Source organism: Nipponia nippon, unplaced genomic scaffold (assembly GCF_047370975.1).
Source record: "Nipponia nippon isolate SJK-2023a ecotype South Korea unplaced genomic scaffold, ASM4737097v1 scaffold_7, whole genome shotgun sequence".
NCBI classification, from domain to species: Eukaryota; Metazoa; Chordata; class Aves; order Pelecaniformes; family Threskiornithidae; genus Nipponia; species Nipponia nippon.
The window spans coordinates 25,803,378-25,826,904 of record NW_028262391.1 but is presented as its reverse complement, the minus strand read 5'-3'; the positions used below and the strand labels follow the sequence as shown (position 1 = coordinate 25,826,904).

At 41.8% G+C, this 23,527-nt stretch overlaps 1 protein-coding gene across 1 annotated transcript in view; it reads right to left on the bottom strand.

Moving 5' to 3' along the window:
• The window catches only part of ARHGEF4 (Rho guanine nucleotide exchange factor 4), a 197,359-nt gene that overhangs the window by 32,456 nt on the left and 141,376 nt on the right, over positions 1-23,527 (bottom strand). The window contains exon 5 of the mRNA XM_087739017.1: positions 14,868-15,007. Coding sequence (XP_087595143.1) covers positions 14,868-15,007 — 140 coding nt within the window. The remainder of the gene's footprint in view (positions 1-14,867; positions 15,008-23,527) is intronic.

The following is a 23,527-nucleotide window of genomic DNA, read 5'->3' as shown; positions in this document are numbered from 1 at the left end:
AGGAGGATGGGGGGAGATGCAGCCCTCTGACTGGGAGTCCAGGAGAAGCGGCTCCTGTTGGACTCTGCCATCCACTTCCTGGCAGGATCCTGGAGCCAGAATGTCTAAAGGACTTGGCTACCTCTGCCAATGCCTCCGTGGGACTGAGGCACTTAAAGCCCAAATCTCTGCAACCAGAAAACCTCTAGTCAGCTCTGCAGAGCCCTAAATGTGCTTTTATGAACTTAACATTTTGCTGCTGGACTGTGGAGTTCACCAAGCATCAAGCTGCCTGGTGTACATTCACAGATGTCCCAGCCTAAGCATAGCTCCCACCGATGTCTGACCAGGATGAAAAGGCACTCACCCTTGGAAAGGTCAGGGATGGTTCTTGGAGAGCACCCATCACAGACAAGCTCTTCAACTACAGTTGCAGCCCTTTTCTCTAGCCAGCAAAGTGGAGCCCACCTTTTATTCAACCGCCGGCAGTAATAGCACTCCCCAGGAAAGGAAAAGAGGACCCAGTATTCAGGACCTTCATTGACGGGAGGTAATTCCACATCTTCCAGTTCTCGCGTGCTCACCCCACACACACCCCCTCGTGAAACGGAGAAGTGTGAATCCAGCAATCCAGCCCCTGGACCTAGGGCTAGATGATACAGTAGCTAGTGCATGGAGCTGGGTGCAAAGAGGATGACTCTGCACTTTACCCAATAGTTTCAAACATGGAAAAAAAATATCCAAGAAGCCAATGTATGTGTGTGTATATATATATATACACACACACACATATATTCCTAGGAGCAGGAACCAGAAGTCATGGCTCCCTCCCCTTAAACATACTAACTGCTAAACACCTACGGTAGCATCCATCTCTGAGAAGGGCAATGAGGGAGCACGCACACAATGTGGGTATGAACAGAACACACTCAGCTGCTCTCACAATTGAGAGAATGCATGTAAAAAAAAGCTGTCTTTTTTCACTTGTTAGCACATCAATGCCCATAATGTTTCTTGAAGATCTGTATAGTTCCTGTATGTATCCTGGAACACAGCAGGTGAGAGATTTAAAAAGGAAAAGGTTTAAGAGTTATGGTCTGGCTGGGCTCTTTTCTTTTTTTTTTTTTTCCAAATTGTGTTAACCTCAGCAGAGGTTATACAGAAAGTGCTAAGCAGTCAAACAACTTCCACTGTCTCCTTATGCTTCCGTAATGTTTAAGACATCTGTCTTTTTTAGGCATTATAAAATCAAGTCTAGAATTATTTCAGTTTGCTGGTTTCTGAACTTAAAGATCCTGCAAATCTCCTTGTCTCTAGCCTAAACATAGAACAAGGGCAATAACGCGTAGGATGAGGGCTTGTGCTCTCAGTGCAGCTTCAAGACCTGGTAAGCAGAACTTCACATACGGAGCAAACTACAGGGATCCACAGGCTGCCTAAGCTCCCAGGTGTTTTTGAGTTTTTGGCCTGCATTTGCTTAATGGCTTTGAAAAACCAGTTCTCCCTACTATATGCACCACAGCATAATACTTAGATCCCTAAGCTTGCAAACTTCAATTTAATAAAAGTTCCTCAAGTCCAGAGTTGACTCTTATCATTGCATTGTTCAGCTCCTGGGCATTCTGCAGATCTTGTCTGATTTTGAAGGCTTTTCATGAACTCATTGAGTTTGGGCATAAGCCACCCAACAATATTTGGGAGGGATGTGGATCTTCAGGAGAAGCTAATCATGGTGAATGGAAAGCATGATCACACATGCTGCTTTGAAACCTGCACAGCAACTACCATCTTCTCTAGTCACTTAGTTATACTGAAAAGAAATAGATAAATTCCAGTGACCCACCAAGACACACACTGGTGTGTCAAGCTGGCAGAGGTATACTGTTGGTGCCACAGGATACTGGGCAATTTCTATAATCCATGATGATGTAATTCTCCAGTAATCTCCTGAAATCTTTGCCACTCATGAATGTGCTCGAGCATTTGAAGGTGAAAGCACAGAAAGTTTGATTGAATATCTATAAAGACATCTTAAAGGGGAAAGTAGTTTACTTCTGGGACACTGCTCTGAGACCACCTGGAAGGAGAAGTGGGGGGGGGAACTGATACCAAGATGAAAATGCAGCAAAAAAGATGCAAAATTGTAATGGAGGGTGCATTTTCACCTAACTTTGTTGGAGCTGTCTCCAAGAAACATCCTAAGCCACAGCTATGATCCTTTGCTTTTCTGATGTACAGACCTAAGTGCTCTCCTGCACTACATTGCCTGGGCACATATAGCATGTTTCGCTTGTGTACATCTTGGAGCATTACACAGTTAAGTTGCAGTCACCCTTCTGACCCCGCAGTGAATAAGCAAGCATGAGTAGAAACTCGTCTCAACAAGGACAAAATCTGCAGAGTGACTCTAGCTGTGACCTGGCTTTTGCTTTCACCGCCATGCACTGAATCCCCTCACGCAGTCCTTCGCAGAGTCTGTGCATGGGGGAGTTACTTCCATGGTAACTCAAGGTGTTTGCAGTGCGGGGGGGCTCTCCAGCTCCTGCTGCATGCTGCTAAACACCATGTAGCATTTTTCTATGACAGAAATAAAGCCTCATTCTTACTTCTCACTGATCAGAGATGCTTCTGTGGTAGGTGGCATCAGCAAGAGATTAAATCACTGAAGGTTTTACCTTATGGCTTGTAGTAGAGTGGGATTTAGTTTGTATAACTATCACTGGAGGAAGCACATTTCAAGTAAGTGTTGCGCAATCTTCATTGGAATCTAATTTGTGACTGTAATAATTTACTTCCAGTCCTTCCTCTAAGAGCCATCCTCAGCCAGGACTGCACCAAGAGAATAACACTGCCACTCAAACGGTGCAAGTGGTGAGCGCAGAGCAGCCTCGAAGGCCTGACTGCACACAAAGCCATGCTGCAGCCACAGAAGTTGGTCACTGACCAAGCCTTCAGAGAGTAAGTTATTCAAGAACCCCCAGTCTAGTATTAGATAAAGCAGAAAGACACTCCTTCACTTTTCATCAAAATGATACTAATTATTGTCCAGTCCTTACTCATCACCTTGCTTGTATGCGCAGCAAATGGGGCCTAAGCTTTTGAAGACTGTTTTAGGTGTCAGTTTTAGGAGGCCAGGAGTGTACAGAAAAACCCACTTGTCCGCCAAACAAAAAGAGCATTTCAATATTGTAGCAGCTGAACTGGGAACTGACAGGCACATGTACATAAACATGAAAAATTAATAACTGTGATAAGCGGCACAGGTGCTCCAGTAGAACAGGCAAATAAATAACTGAGGAGACAAGCAGTGAAGTTATAACCAGTGCACTGGGAAGGCAAAGAGCATGTGCTCCAGAGTGAGGCCGCTGAGGGCAGCCATGCAAAGGGGACCAGCCCCACCATCAGCACCTTTCCCCTCTCTCACAAGAGAGCAGGCTTGGAAAGCAAGGCTCGGAGCAGTAAGCTAGATACTATGCTAAATCACATTGCCAGGACTTCCTATACTTGACTTAGCACAAACAGGGATGTGCTTGCTACAAGTACAAGAGACACAACACAATTCAATTCCTCTTAAAGCCAAGGACGCATTAGTATTGTAGGCACAAATAAACTGTGCTCTAAAAATCACTAGAGGAAAAGAGAACACTCTTACTGGGTCATTTATCAATACCCTCTCTCCAACAAGGTGAAAAATGTGTCAAAATATTAACAAGTAACAAAGACAGAAGTGCTAGAATTGAGCCTGGATTAAGCCCATCTGATACACAGACACATACTATTTGCCCCAGCCGCACTACCTCATTCTCTGTGCAAGGCACAGAGCATGGACAAACCAGGCAGTCAGCTCCACGGTGTGTTTGCCTGCTCTGTTCAACAGAGCTTTGCATACCATGCAAACACAGCACTGAGTATGCAAATACTAACTACTTTACAAGTTTCCTAAGATGTTTCTAAATAGGCTATCTTCAGAGGTAGCATTACTCTCTCTTTTTATACCAGTGAAGCCACAGACACAAATATGAACTTCCCTGTCCCTCTAGTTATCATCACTGGCTGTTTGGATGCTGTATATACAGAACTACAGAGGAAGAGAACAGGTTCAGCACACGCAGAAAACTTGAACAGTTCAACAACCAAAGTAATAAATTTCACCTGGATCCATATGACTGGGATTTTTCCCCCTTTAACCTTTCTTTGACATAAAATTCACCAAATTATTACTGCCCTTTTCATAACACAGAGATGTTGAAGAGCTTCTTGGGGAAGAAGCTTCTATTAATTTTTATTTTTTTAATTGGGTGATGAAAATACTTCCACCTAATAACACTGGGGTAATCGAACCATTTCAAATGCACCTCTCAAAAAAGAATCCAGGCTCTGAGTTCTCAGGACTGAGAATGAAATTGTGATGGGGGTAAGCATTGCTACCTGCAAATCAATCCATGAAAACCAAGTTTTCTTAACTCCCAAATATTCCACTATCACACTTTGTCCAGCATCTAAACTAAGCAAGCGTGAACCCTGTTATGCATTGAATTAACCCTCAGTAACAACTGCAGCTAACACCTCCCAAAAGGATGTCATTCACTATTGAGCTATGGCCAGAAAACATCAGAACAAGGACAGCTTCTTAAACTGCATATGATCGCATATTTCTAAAATGGAAAACAGTCTGTCAAAGGCCCACAATTTGCTTTGAATTTTACAGTGTGTAACACTGTGTTACTAGAGCACAGTTACTCCCACTGCATGTTTCTCTAGCTAGTACTGCATGGTTTAAACCCACACAGCTTTTACAGCCAGTACTTCCCTGGACAGTTTACTCATGTAATACTGCGAAAACATCACAAGTTGTTCTCTTGCTTGAGTACTAAGACTCACGAGATAATTATCAATGGAAAGAAAATTGGCCTGACAGTTTCTTTGTCTAGTGCATAGATTAAGGCATGTCCACATTGGTACACTGCAAGAAAAGCAGCCATTTAGATGAGCCACCCCTAACAACAATTAAAAAGAAAAAAAAAAAAAAGACAGAATCTGCTTAGCAACTAGTCTTTTGCCTTCAAGCTCTACTAAAAGCTAGAAAATCTTCTAAGTTCTCCTAAAGCAAATTTTATTTTCAAGAACAGCAACAATAACATTAACATGTTTGAAGCATCTGGGAATTATTGTCACGGCCTAGAGCTCTGGTGTCAGAGGAACCATTTTTCTGCTGTGAGCCATGTACCGACACAACACATCCCACGCACTTCTGTGAGCTGAGGCAAGGGAGCTTCCAGCATCACATACAGAAGATGACACATTTCCAGGATGGGTTGGGTTAGTGCTGGGCATGCATTTGGGTTTGACTGAAGGTGGAAAATTCTCTCTCAATACTGAATGACAGATGACAGGCAAGGGATACAGACAGCAATGGCCTGGGAAACAAAACAAAGCATGTTATGATAGATGTGGTGGAGCAAGGAAGAAGCAGGGAGAAGAAGAGACAGGCTGGCACAGTCCATGCAATGGCCTACGAAAATGCATCTTTTCAATGCGAGATTGGACACAGGCAGGACAAAGGATGCTGTATTAATGATGCTCTGAAATAAAGACAGGCTGAATGGGATATATGGTAAGACGGATGGATAGGAAAGGAAATGCTGCATCTTAGAGACCTGGTGAGATTAACAGCTTGAATGCAATAGCTAGAAAGGGGTCAGAATAGAAGATGACACTCTCGCTACAGAGCTGAGGAACAGACAGGGTGGCAACAACATCCTTAGTGACCGAGGGAGGAGGCTTTCGGGAGGTCCTAGAAATTTTAATGCCTTTTTTTTGGGTGTCCTGTTTTTGAGCTGAAAATTTCACAGCCATGGATAACACGAAGACAAGGAATGGTCTTCATTTAGGCACTACATGGACTGGAACAGAGAAATAAGGGAGAAACAGAGGGAGAGAAATACCCTGAGAAAAGTTAGGGAAAGGAAAGAGGGAACAGGCATGGGTAAAGTTGTGGGACCTGAAACAGGTGAGGTCAGAGGAAGCTGCAATGAAGCCAGTAAAAATAGATAAAGTGGGTGAGGAGAAGGGGATGAATAACAGTGCAAGATGAGTGACAAGATGAATGTGGTGACTAACAAGGGGTAGAGGAAGATGCATAATGTACAGAGCTGAAAAAACACTAAAAGATAATCCCTGTAAAAGTTTTTAAGGGGGGGGGGGGGCAGAGCAGGGGCAAACTTTATTTTTTGGTTGTTTCTAGACCATAAGACTCCTTTCTGTCTGACCGTACAGGAGTTTTCAAGAAAGCCATGTAGTTTTGGGCTGTCTGGCATATTCTGTTGAGCCCCCACATAACAAAATATGACTACAGGGTTCCTTTAGCTGTCATCTTTAAAAAAATGCATTTGGTTGCAGAGCAGAGTTATGACACTTCTCTGACTGCTCAGCCTCCTCACCTCTTACAGAACATACCAGTCCTGCAGATACAGAAAACAGGAAAACTGCTTACAAGTAACAGCTCTGTAAAGTTCTTCCAAGCTGGCATGTAATAATGTTAATTTGAGAATTCTTCTTCATTGTCTTCTGATGCAATTAAAGGAGCCATAGGAGGCTGGGGAGAGCAACAAGCTCCAAGGAGTATGAGAAAAGCTATGAGAGGATAAAAGACAGACATAAGCTGTGTAGAAGAAACAGGCTAGACATTTTTATTTCCTACACAATAGAGAAGCAGGGCAGAAATTTTACATGGTCAAGCGACCTTCTGAGGCTACCTTTTCCTGATACCTGTTTTAGCCATCAGGCTGGAAAAAAATGCAGCAGAACAACACACCCTGAAGAACAGGTCTTGATGGGCTGTTCTCCAAGAGCCTGCCCTATTGACCAAGAAATTAGTAACAATCTAAGATACAGCTCAGAAGCAAATTTGGTAAGTGGCTGTCAAGATGATCAGCAAGGCAAGGAGGGAAAATTGATAGCCACAACAGTAAACGAACAAGGTGTCCCTCTGCTTTACTAGCGAAGCATCCATTAGGGACAGAGGAACATGAAAAAACAGGACATTCAGTCCATACTGGATAGCTCAAGCAGCCTGCTTTCTTTTCACAAAACCCGTGGACATGAAGACTTGCCAGTGGCAAGTCAGTGCAACAGCCAGAAGCAGGATCCTCTCTAAAGATTATAGATAAAACCAGCTAGAAGTAGGATTGAAAAAAAATAACCCCCATCAACACCTTTCTAGGTCACTGTTCCCTGCAACTGCACCTGCTCCTCAACCCAAAACTTCAAGAAAGCAGCTGAACTTGATGTTCAACTCCTGCAAAGCAGCACAGCTCTACTCCTGTCCTCTGAGGCCCTGACCACACTCCACAACTCCATGCAAATCTGCCTGAGAAGTATGAGCCACATGGAGGTGTGCCAGTCAGTCCCGTACTGTTAGGCACAAAGGCCGTTCTGTTCGCCTGCCTGTGGAGTATGCGTGTGTTCGAGTGTGGGAGCAGTGGGGTTAATGCAAGTAACATTTCCTCATTTTGCTGCAAGGAGCAGGCGTATGACTGACCTGCACTGGAGCGGTGACTCTCCCAGGGCATGTCGAGGGCACTGAGCAAGGGCTGGCTCCAAGCGCCCCAGACGGAGGGGGAGTCTTTCCATGAGCCTCAGGAAAAGTCGTATTGGCACTTCAGCAGCTTGGTTGTTCTTGCTGATCTTTCTTCCCTCTACAGCTCCCACAGTTTTGCTGCTTTTATCAGAGTGGTAATATAAAACTGCAAGGAATATGCCAATGCCTTCACTGCATTGAACCACGGCTGAACTTGCTGCTAACTCTGCCCCCACTTTACTGAGTGTAGGACAAGGGGCCTTGGTCACAGGACAGGGCTGAAGCTGACAGGGAAGATCTTTTGAGGGATTAACAGTGCTCTCTGAAGGGCCAGAAGAGTCAAGAGAGATTTTATTTTTCCACCACAGGGTTGAAATGCCTTCTGGGGATTAGGAAAAAAAGAAAACTTTGCAGAGAGAAGCTGCTTTAAATCAGGATTTGGAGAGAGGAAAACGAATCCAAGAAATGTTCTGATATCAAAACCATGCTGAGAGGAACCTGAGGCACAAGTATGGTATAAAACTAGACATATTCACTCCTCTGTCTCTATGCAAACACTTAAACCTGGAATGACCTCTACATCAACCTTTACCTAGCATTCCTCCTCTGTCACATTCCTTCTTTATCCCCTTCTCTCAGCAAATCTTTGTACTCTAATATCCACTTTGTTATTGTGCTGTTATCCCTCACAGGTGTTTCTTGAACTAGCCAGCTGGGGCATGGCACATCTCAAAAACTATTTTTAAATTAAAGACAGTGAATTGTAACAGCAAGATTCTGCAAAACAGACTTGCTTTGCACACCATCAGGCTACCATTTCAAGCAGGAATAACTGTAGTTTAAATTATGCTACACTTCTGAAGTCAAATCTTAGAAGGGGTGCAAACATTGCAGTGCTTCTAATGCTCTTCCTCCCATGGAACAGTGGTGGAGAGTTAGGTACCAAACCAAGGATCCCTAAAAGCCAAACAAGAAGCTCCCAAGGATAGCTAGTGAGATACATCAAGGACAGGGGCAAGCTCCTTCTCTGTATCAGACAGAGGGCAGGTTTGAAAGCAAGGCTCCCACTTTACACATGAATGGTGAAATCACTCATCTTCATGTGCTCAGAGGCTATCCTTGGCTGTCGTTGCACAGGGCCTGATCAAGTGTGTGCACTCCACAAACAGGTCCTGCAGGCAACGCTGGTTGAAGGATGGCGTATTAGAAAGCCTGCAATTAAGTGCATGTGAGAGCCCTCAGCAGGTAGGGACCATCAGGACCTCAGAGGGTTAGTGCCTGCCTGCCACACTAACTCAAGTGCAGCAGAGCAAGGATTTGAAGATCTCAGTGACGCCATGGTAGATGGCCCTCGTGCTAGAAGTGGCGGGCAGGAAGCCAAGACCTTCTGCAAATGTAACCCTTAGCCCTACAGGATACAATGCCACTGGTACAGATTAAAAGAGATCTTTTAACAGGATGCCAAAGTATTGGAAGTTGGTTGCAGCCTTCACCATAAAGAGACAACCACCTCTTATGATTAGCATCAGGAGACACACCATGTTTTCTTTAAGCAGTGGGGAGCATCAGACAGAGTTCTAGGTAGGAACCCACAGATACACTGGATAAAATACAGGCAGACTTTGAGATGATTTGGCACAAGTAACTTCAGGAGTTAAAACATTGTTGGATCATTTTTTCCTCCAAGGGGAGAACTGTTTGTGGAGCCAAGCCTCTCTCTGCACCCCAGTAACTGGGAACACATTTAATGCCAGCAAACAACAGACATTATTAAGACTCTCCTAATACTCACAAGCTATCATTAACAAGCGTTAACAGAAGCTGTTAAGAGCCTTTACAATCTAACAGCTGGCAGGGCTGATGTAAGAACTCGAAAGCCATCATGCTGTCTCCAGTTATTTCCTTTGAGTGACGTATTTAGGTCTGTTTTACAGCCACAGATGAAAGTTTAGGCAGTACCTTCCCCTCTTTAAACATGTCAGTATGTGTGTGGGGACACACCCGTGCCCACAAAGAGGCAAAACACAGAGGCTACCTCTCCTGTTCTGCTTCTTCAGCAGAAGAAGCAGCTCCTGGAAGGAGGAGTTAGGTCCATTCAGAGACTGACCCCAAAACCCAGTCATTCCCTTACGCACATGCAGGGCCCCTTCCACTGTAACGCCTCAGCATTTTTGTTTAGGAGTTAAAACTGTGACAGACCCCCACGTGGTATTCGTGCCCCAAGAAATAAGATAAGCCTGTTTTTTTTTGTTTGTTCCTAATCAGTATCAGATTAATAAGGCTACTTAGAGAAAGCATGGGTCTAGCAAAAAAAATTATATATTTTATAGAAATGTTTCTGTGTGGATTGAAGTCCTGCTGGTCGTCTGTGTGTATGCTACAGACCATAGCATACATGGTATGGGAACTACATACCCATACCTCACACGTATGTGTGGGAACAAGCATATGGATTGCTAAGGGCTCACTGCATGACTGCAAGTGTGAACGCTTATCCTATTTCTCCCACCTTTCCAAAAAACCCCAACATCCACTTGCAAGATAGTCTTTCCTCAGATGAGAATAATCCACAGTGCTGAGTGAGCTACACTGGCTTCCATCACCCTCTCTTCATCTTCATCTTCAGCCTGCTGTGGGAGGATCCCTTGCGCAAGGGATGACCAAGTCCTAACACTGACAAGGGCACAAGAAAGCAGCTCAGAGCAGCCACAACTGCCCATGGTAGAAAGGAGAAATATGGCTCTGGCAACCCCTGGGACAACTTAGCTCTTGATCCTGATGTTTGATGAGACATAATTGCTATAGAGTGTTTGAATATACTGATTTGCTTTAAATCCTCATTGCAAAAAGCCCTCTGAAACGACCTTAGAAGTTTGCAGACCTGAGAACTGTAAAAACTACATCCATTAGGCAGTAAAAGAAGTTACAATTCTGACTCTATACTCTGAACATTCACATCACAAAGTTACGCATGCACTTGGAACCAAAAACTCGGATCCAGTAAAGATTTATGCCCATCAGGGAACATTATTTCTTGTCCTTGACAGCACTGAGCTTTATACAGTACTCTGCAAATAAATCATAATTGCTGCTTCTGGACTACAGTTGTAAACCTTGGTTGCAGAAATACACAAGACACAAAAGTGGAAATTAAGCCCTCTGGAAAAAAAAGGGGGGGGGCACAGTATTTGTTAACTGGTTTCTATTTGCTTTAGTATTGGTTGGGAGAGCAATACACTCACATTAAGATATAAGAGTGGTAATAAATCTCCTCTCCCAGATTACGCAGGAATGTGATCTATTGCTTCCATATGATCAATAAATCTAATTCTGTTTTCAGTCTGGAAATCTGTTGCGACCATAGCTTTTTCAGCCTATTCTGTACTCTTTTTAAAAAAAAAAAAAAAATGGGATGGTAACATTTTGCAGCACTACTTTAAATTTTCTCTCTCTTTTGAAGTTTGTCCTCATATAGTGCACAAGAGATTTCTGTTAATTGGAATGTAGATAGATAATGTGAAAAATGCTATGAAGGATATTATTCACATTTAACAAAATTAAAATATGTTGTACTGATTTCATCTGCATTAACATTTTATGAGGTTTGGGTTTTGTCTCTTTTAAAAAAAAACAAAAACAAAATCCAAAAAACAACAGTTTACATATCTGTCTTGTTTAAAATTGGCTGTGCTTGGAGGAGCACTGGGTGAGCCTAGAACAACTTCCCAGCGAGTGATCAAAGAGTTTAGCACAAGAATAATGCTTTAGAGACTCAACAGCCCCAGTTGTACACTGCTTAGTAAGACAAAGAGAGGATTGCTACAATATCTGCCGCCGTTGGTACTTGGCAGATGTATTGTGTGCGCCACTTCCTGAACATTTTTCTGTATGAATTACTTTGTTAAATCAGAAACATATATGTTGGAACCAATTAGGTTAATTGCATTTTGTCAACAAGCACTGGTTAGCACAAACATCTGTAACATACTACAATATTGTCACTTTAAAACATAAGGCAATGGTGTTACATGTCTTAGATAAAATCCTGGCCTGCTGAAGCCAACGAGTTGTGCATTTCCTCAGGAACTAGACTTCACATACCAAATTCCAAACTTATCAAACATAGAGCCATAAGAGATAAGGAAAATATAGGGAGTCTTGCTGTTATTTTCCAAACATTTAGTGCTTTGCTTTCACACGATGGGGACAGTACTGTTCATCTAGGGCTGCAAGTGGCTAAACACTCCACATGTTGAACTGCAATAGCATTTTTTCCAAAGCACAGAGCCATATGGGCCCTTCACGCAGCAGGACAGAACAAACCCTTTGTACACATCAGATATTTCCAAGCAAACAGGCCTAAGCCTACTCGTCCAGGCCAATTACTTGATAAGCAGTATAGTCTTCCTCATTACCACCATGATCACTCGAGAGCTGGGCAGGCAGGCTTTTTACATGCTTAATCCCTCATGTTCTCAACTTCAGTCTACATACAACACATTTCATGAAGCTTGAAGCTATGTCTTTCCTATACGTAATATTTCTGTACTGGAAGGACAGAACCACAATGCATTTGCAGTATAGATTTTTCTTGCATTTTACCTAATTATACTGTGGAAGCAAAAAGATACAAGGATAGGGTCTTTATCTGGAACAAACACAAAGTAAACTCCACCAAGTACAATCTAAACACAAAAATATCTTTTAACAAGCATCAAGAATGTGTTTGAAAGAATGGCAAACAGATGCCCCAAGAAAATTACTTCCCCTGCCTCTTTTCTCATCCCAAATGCTTATTATTACTTTTGATTGATTTTTCTTGGCTCTTACACACTCTAATACTGATCTTCTTAGGTGGGCTCTATGCAACCTTCCCAGCTTTCTTTTATCCCTCTAGTCTTCTTGCCAATAAATTATTCTAGTTTTATGAAAGGTTTCTTTTTTATTTCATAACCATTTTCTCTTGATCCAAAATGAGCTAAAACTCAGTGGTTGGGTGTTTTGTTTTTTAATGCAACACTTGGTTTGCCAAATGCCTTAAAAATGTATTTCAGCCTTCTCTGTTTATTTGAAAGCTGCTTCTTCCAAGAAGGCTAAGAATAATGCGGTTACCATAGTTTCCTTATCCGCGACCAATAAAACGCAATTTGGAATGCAATAAAACAAAGACAAGACACTCACAAAATGTGACTAAATGATTGGACATTGATATCTTCACCCTACATCACTCCTAGCACTACTATGGAAAATACTCAAGACTAATCAATACTCAGCTTTTGGTCCAGCAGGGAAGGTGAAGATAAGCCTGTCCGATTGCCAGCTATTTGAGATATTTAAATTCCAACGCTTAAGATGTCTGTTCATGTAAAACCCCTACCTCACAGATTTAGTATTTCACCTCAGAGGTTTTGTATTTTACTGTACTCTCTTGTTCCAGGAAGTGATTGTGTAGGAAAGCACTTCGCTAAGGCTCAGTGAAGCTAAGTGATGGATTAATTACCCGTAGGAACCAGTTGACAAAGTAAATAATGTACTGCCTGTTCCTACAGTTTTGTTGGCCCCTGAACAGGCAAGCTTCTAGGGAGCAAGCCAAAAATAATCTTTTTTCTTGCAGTCAACTGGCCAACAAAATCTCACATACGCTTCAAAGACTATACAAATTACACCTGCTTTGGACACATCCATTTGCTTTCCTGATTAGAAGTTAAATGATGGAATTTTACTCTAATAAAATGAACTTTTAAGAAAAGAAAGAAAAACAATTGTTCTTAATAATAATGAATGATGAAAGAGAAAACCACAACATGCATGATGGATCTACAGACCCACTGCCAAGTGAATTTTTTTCCTGATTTTAAAGAGTTGTAAAGATTTCCTTTAAAAAAGTAAAATATTTTGCCTTTTCCTTTAAAAAAAGGAAACAAAAATCCAGAGGATGTGCTGTTTGATGAGACACACTAAGATGACTTACCAAGACAAGCACCTGAATGGGAGGGAAATAGAATTCTCCTCCCACACTCTTGGTGCACACTATGGGACTGAATCCTGTATTGCCTGGGACTCTCTCATAAACACACTAGGTAACTGCGGGATAATGCAACTCAAGATTTTCTCATGTTCTACTAATGTTTGCTTGCCAGTGACAACAGCCCAAAACAGCTGAGGTTAAATCAAAAAGCTCTGGATAATCCCTGGATGTAAGCAATAGGAGAAGAAAATATAGCAAGTCTCTTCCTTACCCCAGGCACCCAGGGCTGTAACCAGGGATTCTGAGCACTAGGAGCAGGAAAACTGCTAGAAGAACATTTGCTGTTGTTGTTTTTGAAGAAAAGATGTTATCCTCACTGTGCAGCTTTCTGGAGCTTTTGCAGACCCCAGAAGCACCATCACTGTATATGTCAAACATACAGGCACAGAACCTCAGTCAACATAGTTTTAGTTATAGCTTAGCCACAAGAAAATATAATAACATCTTTTATCCTTGCCTTCTCATCTTGTGAAGGTCTTGTAAAGGTAACAGAGTACAGGGAAGAGAGAAAGAAGGTATAAGAGCTCAAGAGATCACTCATATGGTGAACATGTTCCGTGCTTCCAATGAAAAAGCTTATTAGTTCACCCCACTGAAAAAGCATTGTGTGTGTAACAGGATGCCAGCTCTAATGCATTAGGCAAAGCCATTGTATTTTTGCAGAAAAAACATCTTAAATCCTGTTAATATGTTGCTCATCACATCAGTTAAACTAAGTAGCACATTTTTAAATTGCTGATCTCAAGTTAATCAGTGTCAGCACTATAAAAGAAAATAGCTAAAAGCACTAACTAAAAAGGCATGTCCTTCACATCCCTAGAGTGAATTTACTGGTGAACAGGAAGAAGCAGTGAAGCCAAGCCTACATTAAACTTTACACCCTTCTCATCTACCAGTACAGAAGTACATAGACTCGTTTTTTTTCAGCATTTCCTTTATGGCTTCAGTACACCACATTTCAAGTCTCACACCAGCCCTGACCAGGCGGCTCATTAGTGGTTTTAAACTTCCCATCCAAAAACACCTAAGAGGAGAGTTACCTGCTCAGGACCCGTGGCTCTGCATTACCTTACATCATTGTCCTTTACTGTTAGGGACAGCTCCCTGATGGAAGGCCCAGACCTTGTTATTACCCAGTTGTAAGTGGTACCCACAGTAAATGACGTTTGAAGCCCCATCCACTTTGCCATTATCGGCGTGGTTGTTGGCCTCTTTTACGGTTCACAATAAGAACCAGCATCCTTCCTTATCCTGCCTGTCAGAAACCACGCAGTGCAATACCTCGTTGATGGCAAGCTGCTCTCCACCTCCCCCAGGGTGGCCGTAGCGGTGGGTGGAGCTCCGGAAGTCCTCATACAGGTCCTCCTCACTTCCCACATCATCTGTTAGAGCTGTCTTATCCAGTGCCCCATCAGTGATCACTGCAACAACAAAAAGAACAAATTGGTATAGATCACAAGATCCTCAGCAGCACTGCATCAATTACATGAGCTTGGCTGGGGTGAGGGACACTATAACACAGCATAAAGGAAAAAAAGTCAAAGGAGACTATACAGGCAATTTCATGCCACAATTCCAGCCTGGTACATGCCCATTTTTCGGATAATTTTTCTCCATTCATGTTTTGTTACCATAAATGATTGTACCTTTTTCTAGGCTGGAAAGTATGATTTAAAAAAAAAAACTCAACGACTGCTGCATGTTGCAAAGAATAGATCAAGCAAGAATGAGAAAACAGGCTGTGACAAAAGGCACAGGGCAGAGATGATGCAAACATGATTTGATCACAACATTGCTATGTTGACAGGAAACTTGACTAAGTAACAAGCTCATGTCTACCAATTCATACGTTGATGATTATGATTTACCAAATCCTATCAGACCAAGGAAACTCAGCCTTTCGGAAAAACATTCACCTTCCTCTTTGACCACACATTCATTTAATTTGAGAACCCTTTTTGTTGCCTAAAAGGATGTTTGCTACAGAAGTATCCATTATTACCACAGGAGGGCCATTCTGCTCAGCACAGCCCCGAATAAGCTACAGATAATGGAAGGTTAGCGATCTGCAGCTAGAACAAGCATTGAAGTCCCAAGATATAAGCATAAGCCTGAGAGAAATAAAAATACAGCTTGATCTTGTACAGCTTAGATAGGAAAAGCACCATTCAGAGCCCAGGGACACACATGCCTTTTCTTGAGTCCTCATTTCACTTCATAATGCAAGTGCATCTTGTGAACATAATTGTGTCAATGGGCCAAGGAAAAGTGCCTAAGGGTTCATTAGCTTGTTATTACCTGAAAGCAAAGCTTCCCAGTAATACAAAATAAAGTTCTGTCAGAGGCTACAGCAAGACCTGCAAAGATTGTCCTCGTCAATGCTTTTATTACACGTGATGTTTTTTTAAGGCCACATCATTTCATTACTTCTAATAACATGGTGAGGTGTAAATTCAGTGTAGCAGCTATCAGTTCAGTGCAGTAACTTGACATCAAAATGACTAGAGTGAGCTATTTTTGAACTAAGTACTTGATTGTTTATGCTTTGAATTCAATAAATACGCACAATGTAGCAAAGATATTCACTGTCTAAACCTGGAACCCCATTCAGTATTGATGGCAGTCCAGGACACGGGGGTGCTTATGAGCTTATGATTAAAGCAGAATTCTCTGTGGAAGCGCGTAACTACCCAACCATTCAACTTTAAGTGACATTTCACAAAAAACATCAAGCATTCCCATAGCTTTGCTCTGACACACCATATCATTATACAGAAGTTCTCTACCGAATACCTACCAGTAGTATAGATTGCACATAAAGCAATTCTGGGGTGAAGACCTAGCCCATTAATATAAAACTCAAAAACTGCTGGAATGCCACTGATATTATCATTTTCTGCAGAATTACCATAGTTTGCACTTAAATTTATTTTTTTTAAAGAGCATTAAAGTATCACTTTTTGCTCATACACTGTCTGAAAATCATTTATCTGATAGCAATGAACAACTTTCAGTGTATTAGTACAGCAACAAAAACAAATTAGAAATGTTTTTCAAGAACAAATAAAAAGAAATCATTTATAAGAAGGAAGTTAGCAGTCACTTAATTCAAAACTTTCTTTGCATCCCTCTGATCTCATTCTTTTTCCTTATTTTATGCACGGCTTCATTGCTTTTGCCTTATGCATCTTCTGCTATTTTCACTGCTAAAAGTAATTTTCAGCTTGAAAAATGTTCATTGACATCTTTAAAGCTCTTGTTTTTTTCCCCCCCCACATTTTCCTATTTGTTCTCTGATCTGTGCTTAGATGAAAAAGCAAAAGCTCCAGGGAGATATTTATCTGTATTACTTAAAATGCTCTATACCTCTGCTAAGTGCCTTGAAAGCTGTGTTTGCTTTTACTAGAGATCTGTTTTTCTTCTCTGATCTTACCAAGCTCATCAATTTCCTTCAGTCTCAAAATCTGCTACTGCATTTTGGATTAGTTTTCCTGGCAGAAAAATCCTCATGGCCATCTCTCGCCAAAAACCACAGTTCCTAGTCATATGAAAGTTCTCAATCCTTGAGGCAGGATGGCCCAAGATAGCCATTATACGTTTTCCCAAACTAACTAATGTTCCAGGGAAGAATAAAACTAATGAAAAATAAGAATTTGCTCTGAAGCAGCTTACATGGGAGACATGATTACAAATAAATAAATAAAACAGTAGTCTGGAATGGTGACCCAATGCACTAGAAATCCATCAAGGCAGCAGGAGAATGAAGGCTTCTAATGTAGGTAGTGACTGAACATGCACAGCATAAACTAGGTCAAGTAGAAAAGAAGCAAACACTATACAAAAATCTTTAAAGACAAGTTCGCAGAGATTGCTGAAATAGTCTATCAGCTTCCTCAACAGCACAGTACTAGTCGGACAGGCAACTATTAAGCTGCATGATAGTTGACTTGGATGCCTCATTCCCACCCCCACAAATGCTCATCTCCGTTTAACACTGAAATCCACTTGTACGGTCACAGCTGACCTCTCTGTGTCTCTCTGAAACCACTGATCTGACCTGTCCCTGGCAATCAGGCAACCAAAGAACAATGTTCTGTCAAAAAGTAATGCCAAGCATCCAATTAGCTCAAGCAGATTTCTCCATATTTTATACAGCTGTTCTGATAAATTTCACTAAATATAGCAACAAATCCCATACATAGGAACACAGGGAGGCGTTGTCACCAACATTTAGTACTACAGCCTTCTGTGCAAGTATTAAAACTCTGCTTTATACTATTGTTAGTCCAAGCCTGAGCTCGGGATTTATGCCATAAAAGCAGATGGATAATTCTAGCAATAGTAGTTCATGAAAGAATGCTGCACAAACCCTTTTTTATGCATCTGAATACACAATAAGGTGTCAAGAGCCTGACTCTACGAAGAAATAGCTTGAGGATATGAAGCAGCAAAAGTCATACAAAAAATGGCACTGAAAACAGCAACTGGCCCAGGTGGGCTGCGTTCAAGTGCCTGAGCAGACAGCACTGAGACAGGCTACGTTCAAGGACAGTCACAAAAACAAAAGGGAAGAATTCTACAAAAATCAAACAAAGCTTGATCAAAATGGTCCAGAGGAAGAAGGTATATGGGTTCACCCTTACACCCTCCTACAGGCTTTGGGATGCAGGCATAAGGAGTCAGCAGTGGGAAGGGTCCTGGCTGGGCTCTGCTTGTGCCCCCACCTTGCTCCTTCAGGTACTTCTCCTACACAGTTACAGAGCTCTCCATTTCATCAGAAAGCCATTGAGGCTGTTATCAGCTCTGTGGTTTCACACAGAAGAGCACTCTGTGCCCACAGTGAGAGACATGCCATCCAATGGCCACAGTATAAACCGCGGCTGTACAACTCACAGCCACCCCAGCTAGTGGCCTGCCAGCTGCATCCTGCTTACAGGTAAGTTTGGATACTTTGAAATGCACACAGGCAGCTGCCTGTGTGGTAGGATGTTTACTCTTGGGAGCCATGATCAAGCCTATCTGACACTGGAAAACAAAACAGCTGGGCTACACTGGAACAGCCTTGATCTTAATAACCAAGAGAAGATGATGGGGAGGGAAAAAAATGAGAGAAGCCTTGTGTTGTTCATCTAACCAGTGAGAAACCAAAAGAAGTTGGGATTAGATGATGTACTGAAGGTCACAGACTGAAAACAAACATTAACCATTCATCTTAACTGAACTCTGGACTGTGTCACCTAGTATAGGTTCACCATGTCTGAATTCCTCTCCTCTCTCAAAGGATGGATTTGCTTCATACATTCCAAGTGCCACGAATTAGTGAACACAAGTTGTTCCAAAAACCAATACTACTGCCACAAAAAAAAAATAAAAAATCCCACCTTCTCACTGAAGAAACACAGAATAAATTTCTAGAACAGTTTCCTCAGAGCAGCTGGGCACTGCAGCCCCAAATCTAGCACAGTCCTCTTAACAGAGATCTCTCAAAGTCATGTAAGTTTGTGTCTCAGCTGGAATGAACCCCCGTAGCTCCCCGCTGGCGAGGATCTCCAGCCACGTGCCTGGGTCAGAAGCCTGAATAATGATCCAGGACTGAAGGAAAATGGGCTAGAGGCAGTTTCCCCAAAATTTTGGTTATCTGTTTTCGCTTGACTTACTGCCTACAGCTTTCAGGGGTAAGGCTGGGACAGGAATCCATGATGATTACAGACAGCTTTGAAAGCCAAGAGCATCCATAGTTTATTAAAAGTACATTATATTAATGACAAAGGGAACAGCTTTTGTGTATTTGAAGTATCTCTCTTTCAAGTGTGCTTTTTCAGTACCACATCCACACATTTAATTTGTCTCTGTAGCATTTACATTTAAAATAATTCACTGAAATAACAGTAGAAGCCTGATTTACACTCACAGAGCAAATTAATTCAGAGCTAACAACATCATTCCCTCTGCCTCACTGAGCAGAGATTGCTGTGGTTGTGTGCAGTGCCCACAGGAAAGTACATTGCAGCTGGTGAAGGGAGTAGTTCCAGAGATTTAAGACGATAAACAAACAAAAGGGGTGTGTGGGGTGGGGAAACCAAACCCAGACTACATTGCCCAGGTGAAAAGAGCCCGTCCACCCTCCTCTTCCCCCATTCTGAATTGCTAAACCCTCATCTCCCTTAGAAATAGCTGCCACAGTAGTGCTGCAGCCTCCATCAGTCCTGTTCTGAATTATGTGCTTCATTTATCAGCTGCTTGATATACGGAGGTCCCTATGCAGCTGCCACAGTAAAACCCATCAGAGTGATGTCATCCCACTTCTGCCCCAGCAGTGCAATTCTCCAGCTCTTTACTGTGCTGATGGACCCTCTCACATCGTTCTGCTTATGGTTGTGGGCCAGTTTAACAGGAAGAGGGAAGTCTGGCAGGGAATTAGCAACAAGGGAACAATGACCAGTTAGTATGAGCTACAGGAGGGAAAAAAAGAAAAAACAAACCAAAAAAATCAACCAAGGACATGGGCCTGCAAAGCCAAGCCTTAGAGAGCTAAGGTCCTCATGATGACATTTCTGAGCAGGTAATGAAACTGTGTTCAGTGAATCTTTGAGAAAAAAAAGAACACAGAATTAGCAGGAGAGGCAGAACATATTTAAGTGGAGAAAGCAAGCTTCGTTGCCTCCATTTTAAAGAAACATTAAGAAGGGAAAGGGTTCAACATAACAAAATTAAATTAACATTTTGGTATAATGCCACAAATGGAATTGCTGTTGTGAATGAAACCAGTTCCTAATTAGCTGAGGCAAAGAGCAAATACATGCTCGAAAACAAAAAGGACACAGTTCTTCAATGGAAAGCTGAGCGCAGGTCCTCTGTGGTTCTCCTGGGCGCATCAACCAGGGTAACATTCATCAGCAATAATGCACTGAGCCACCCACTCAGGTTTCAAGAGTTTTTAAATCCCAATTAGAATCTAAATGACTTGGAGGGAGGCTTAAGGGAGTCCTCAGCTCTCTCGGGTAGCGGAGATAATTATGGGGAAGAGAGATGCGGATTATGAATGGCTCTGCAGCTCTGACTCCCACGTTACCACTTGCTACGCACTTGCAGCTTGGTCTGCTTTGCCTTGGCAGACATGCGGCAGAGAGCTGCCCCCAGTCCCTTCCTTGCCTGTTGAGTAATGTTACAAGCGGGAGAGAGAAGAGGGGGAGCAGTTTAACTAGATTTGAAGAGTGGAAACAATGGTAAAAACGGATAGGAAATCACATAAATGTACTTTTTTGATCCAAAGCCTGATCCTCTGTTGAAAAGCCCCTCTGTTGCACTGCATACAAACTATTAATTCACTGGCCGTGTTCCTGTCACAGCTACTGACTTGGAAAAAAGCAGGCATGTTGTTTATTTGTTGTTTATTTGCTCAGGTCTGATTACTCATCCATACCAACCTGTTTGCTCTTGTTTTTCAGATGGACGTCATTGGAAATGCTATTTACTTTATGTCTGGACAATGTTGAACATGATGGGGCCAATTCTAGTTCAGTCCTTTAAGCCCTATCACAATCTAAACATTAAATCAATTGTAGCAATCAAAACTAGCAGACAAATCCCTTCTAGTATCCAGGCATATTCTTTACTGTATCCTTGGTAGGATGTACTGGTTGGAATATCTGGCATGTCATTTACTGACCCAACAAGAAGTCTTATTCATTGATGTAGCTGCTATTTAAAGGAGTTGGAGGGAAGGGGTAGGTGAAACCATCCATCATAATTTTTCAAAAGTTTCCTCTGTGGAAAACTAAAATGGTTGCATTTCTTGTTTCTAACAGATAACAAACACCAACATTCCAAACTCATGCTGAATTTTCACCTGTCCATTTAACTCTGCTGATTAGCCCTATGCCTGCTATACCTTGAAGTAAAAATCAAACCCAGACCAAACTCTCCTCCCCTGAAGTAAAAAACAACATCAACAAAGCTGCCCTTTCATCAGACAACTGTCTCCCAAAATACTGACAGGCTGCTGGTTGGGAAACAACATATCTGGCACCGTCTAGTAGAGCATGGTCAGGGTCACTTCAGATCCGCAGTAACCTCAGATAAGCTTTCAGCTCACCTGCAAAGATGAAAATACCATGTCCATGTCTCCACATCCACCCATTCTTACTCAAAAGTGTAACACCAACTGAGGAAATTCAAGCAAATGAGCCAGGAAATCAGAACAAGAGTTATTTACAGTGGACAACACCTACTTCAGCAAACACGGGAGGTAAAAGCAACATCAAAGAATGTTAGTGCAGCTGACAAGCCTGACAAACATGAGTTTGAAAGGGCTTTGTCGATAAGATTTCAGGCTTTTAAAATGTATTTATTTATTTTTAGGAAAGCATCTGCTCCAGCTTTTCAAAACCTTATAGGCACATCCCACAAGTTGGAAGATCAGCAATCTGGCAAAAAAAGACACACTGTTTTCTTAAAAGATTATTCCCACAGATTCCCCTATATGATCTCAACATCTGCCACTACTTCAGTGCACGGCTACATGTGGCATCACTCCTGAATGTCACCTTTGGGCTTCTCTCATCTTTTACTTGTACAAGTATATGAAACTTCCCTGTGGGAACATGCAAACAAAGGAGCCACGCTATCTTATTGCTACCGAGTCTTACTGCTCTGCCATTACGTAATCTGAGTTCATCCGGACCAAAGCCCTAGTTCATACTCAAATGTACTCAAACTCTGTGTTTTGATCTTTTCTTTCTCCTTCAGAAAGCAAACAAAAAAAGCCTCAAAACAATTTGGACATAATCAATGCTTCTAGTCATCGCTAACCCTCAAATGAAGACCTTCAATAGAAAATATTCCCCCATATTGTCTCAACAATTGTTATTCCTCCTACCTCTGCAGGTACTTCCCAGGGACTTAATTGGCATTTTTCAATGCAAGTGCTGTTATCTCCCAAATCTCACACTGCCCTTGTCTGTTTTAATTATATTGATTTAGCTGTGATGTTTGCTTCACCTCTAAAACAACTTCCTAAGAGCACTCATAGGAAAGTGCTAGACACCCAAGCTATCATAGGTTCTCATAGTGCCTTCTTTCTTGTACTTGCTACTTTATTAAACAAAGGAAAGAATGTAAACATGCTGTAGGAAATTCTGGTTGATTTATATTTCCAAAGATTCTGTGCTTTTATTATGTCTTTACATCCAAGTACACCCTCAGAAGACCAAGAGCTCGGAAGCTAAGTCTTTGCTAAAGATTTTGTTGACAAAAAACATGCAGTTTTCTTCAGTCGTATGTCACAGTCTAGAAACAAGAAAATTCCACTATACACTAAGCTTTAACTACTGGTTTGAAAAAGACCACGCTGTAAAGAATGGTTAAGGTCATTTTTATGAAGAATTGTCACTAGGAAGTAAAACAATTCACATCACAAAAGTCTTTAAAGTGTTGCACCCAGTCATGCCAACTTTGCTTGGAAATATCAACTTCCTTACGCTATTTTCACGACAGTCAAACCTGGAGCAGGAAAAAAAAAACATGGGCTTTTCTTATAATGGAGTAATCTGCATTATAACTTGAGCAATTAAGAATGAAGAATTGTCTTGATAATAATTTAAAACCTTTAACAATGCAGCCACCTTTGGTTAAGACAAAACTATTTAACACCAGACCCCAAAACGAGGCCTACAAGCCTATAGCTAGCTAACCGACACGATGAATAACACAGATGCAATGGGCACGTACTGCTTCCAGCACAGTCAGCACAAAGAGCCACTGCTTGGCATTTCTGAAAAGCAGGCTGTTTATATAAGCCGTCTCAAGACGGATTTAAGATGCTAACTTTGAACACTTACATTTGAAAAATGTGACCTTTGTTTTTTCCCAGAATTCTGCATAATGCTATAAATCTAGCCTTTATCTTTGTGAAGATATCCAGGCTGACAAGTGGCTTATAT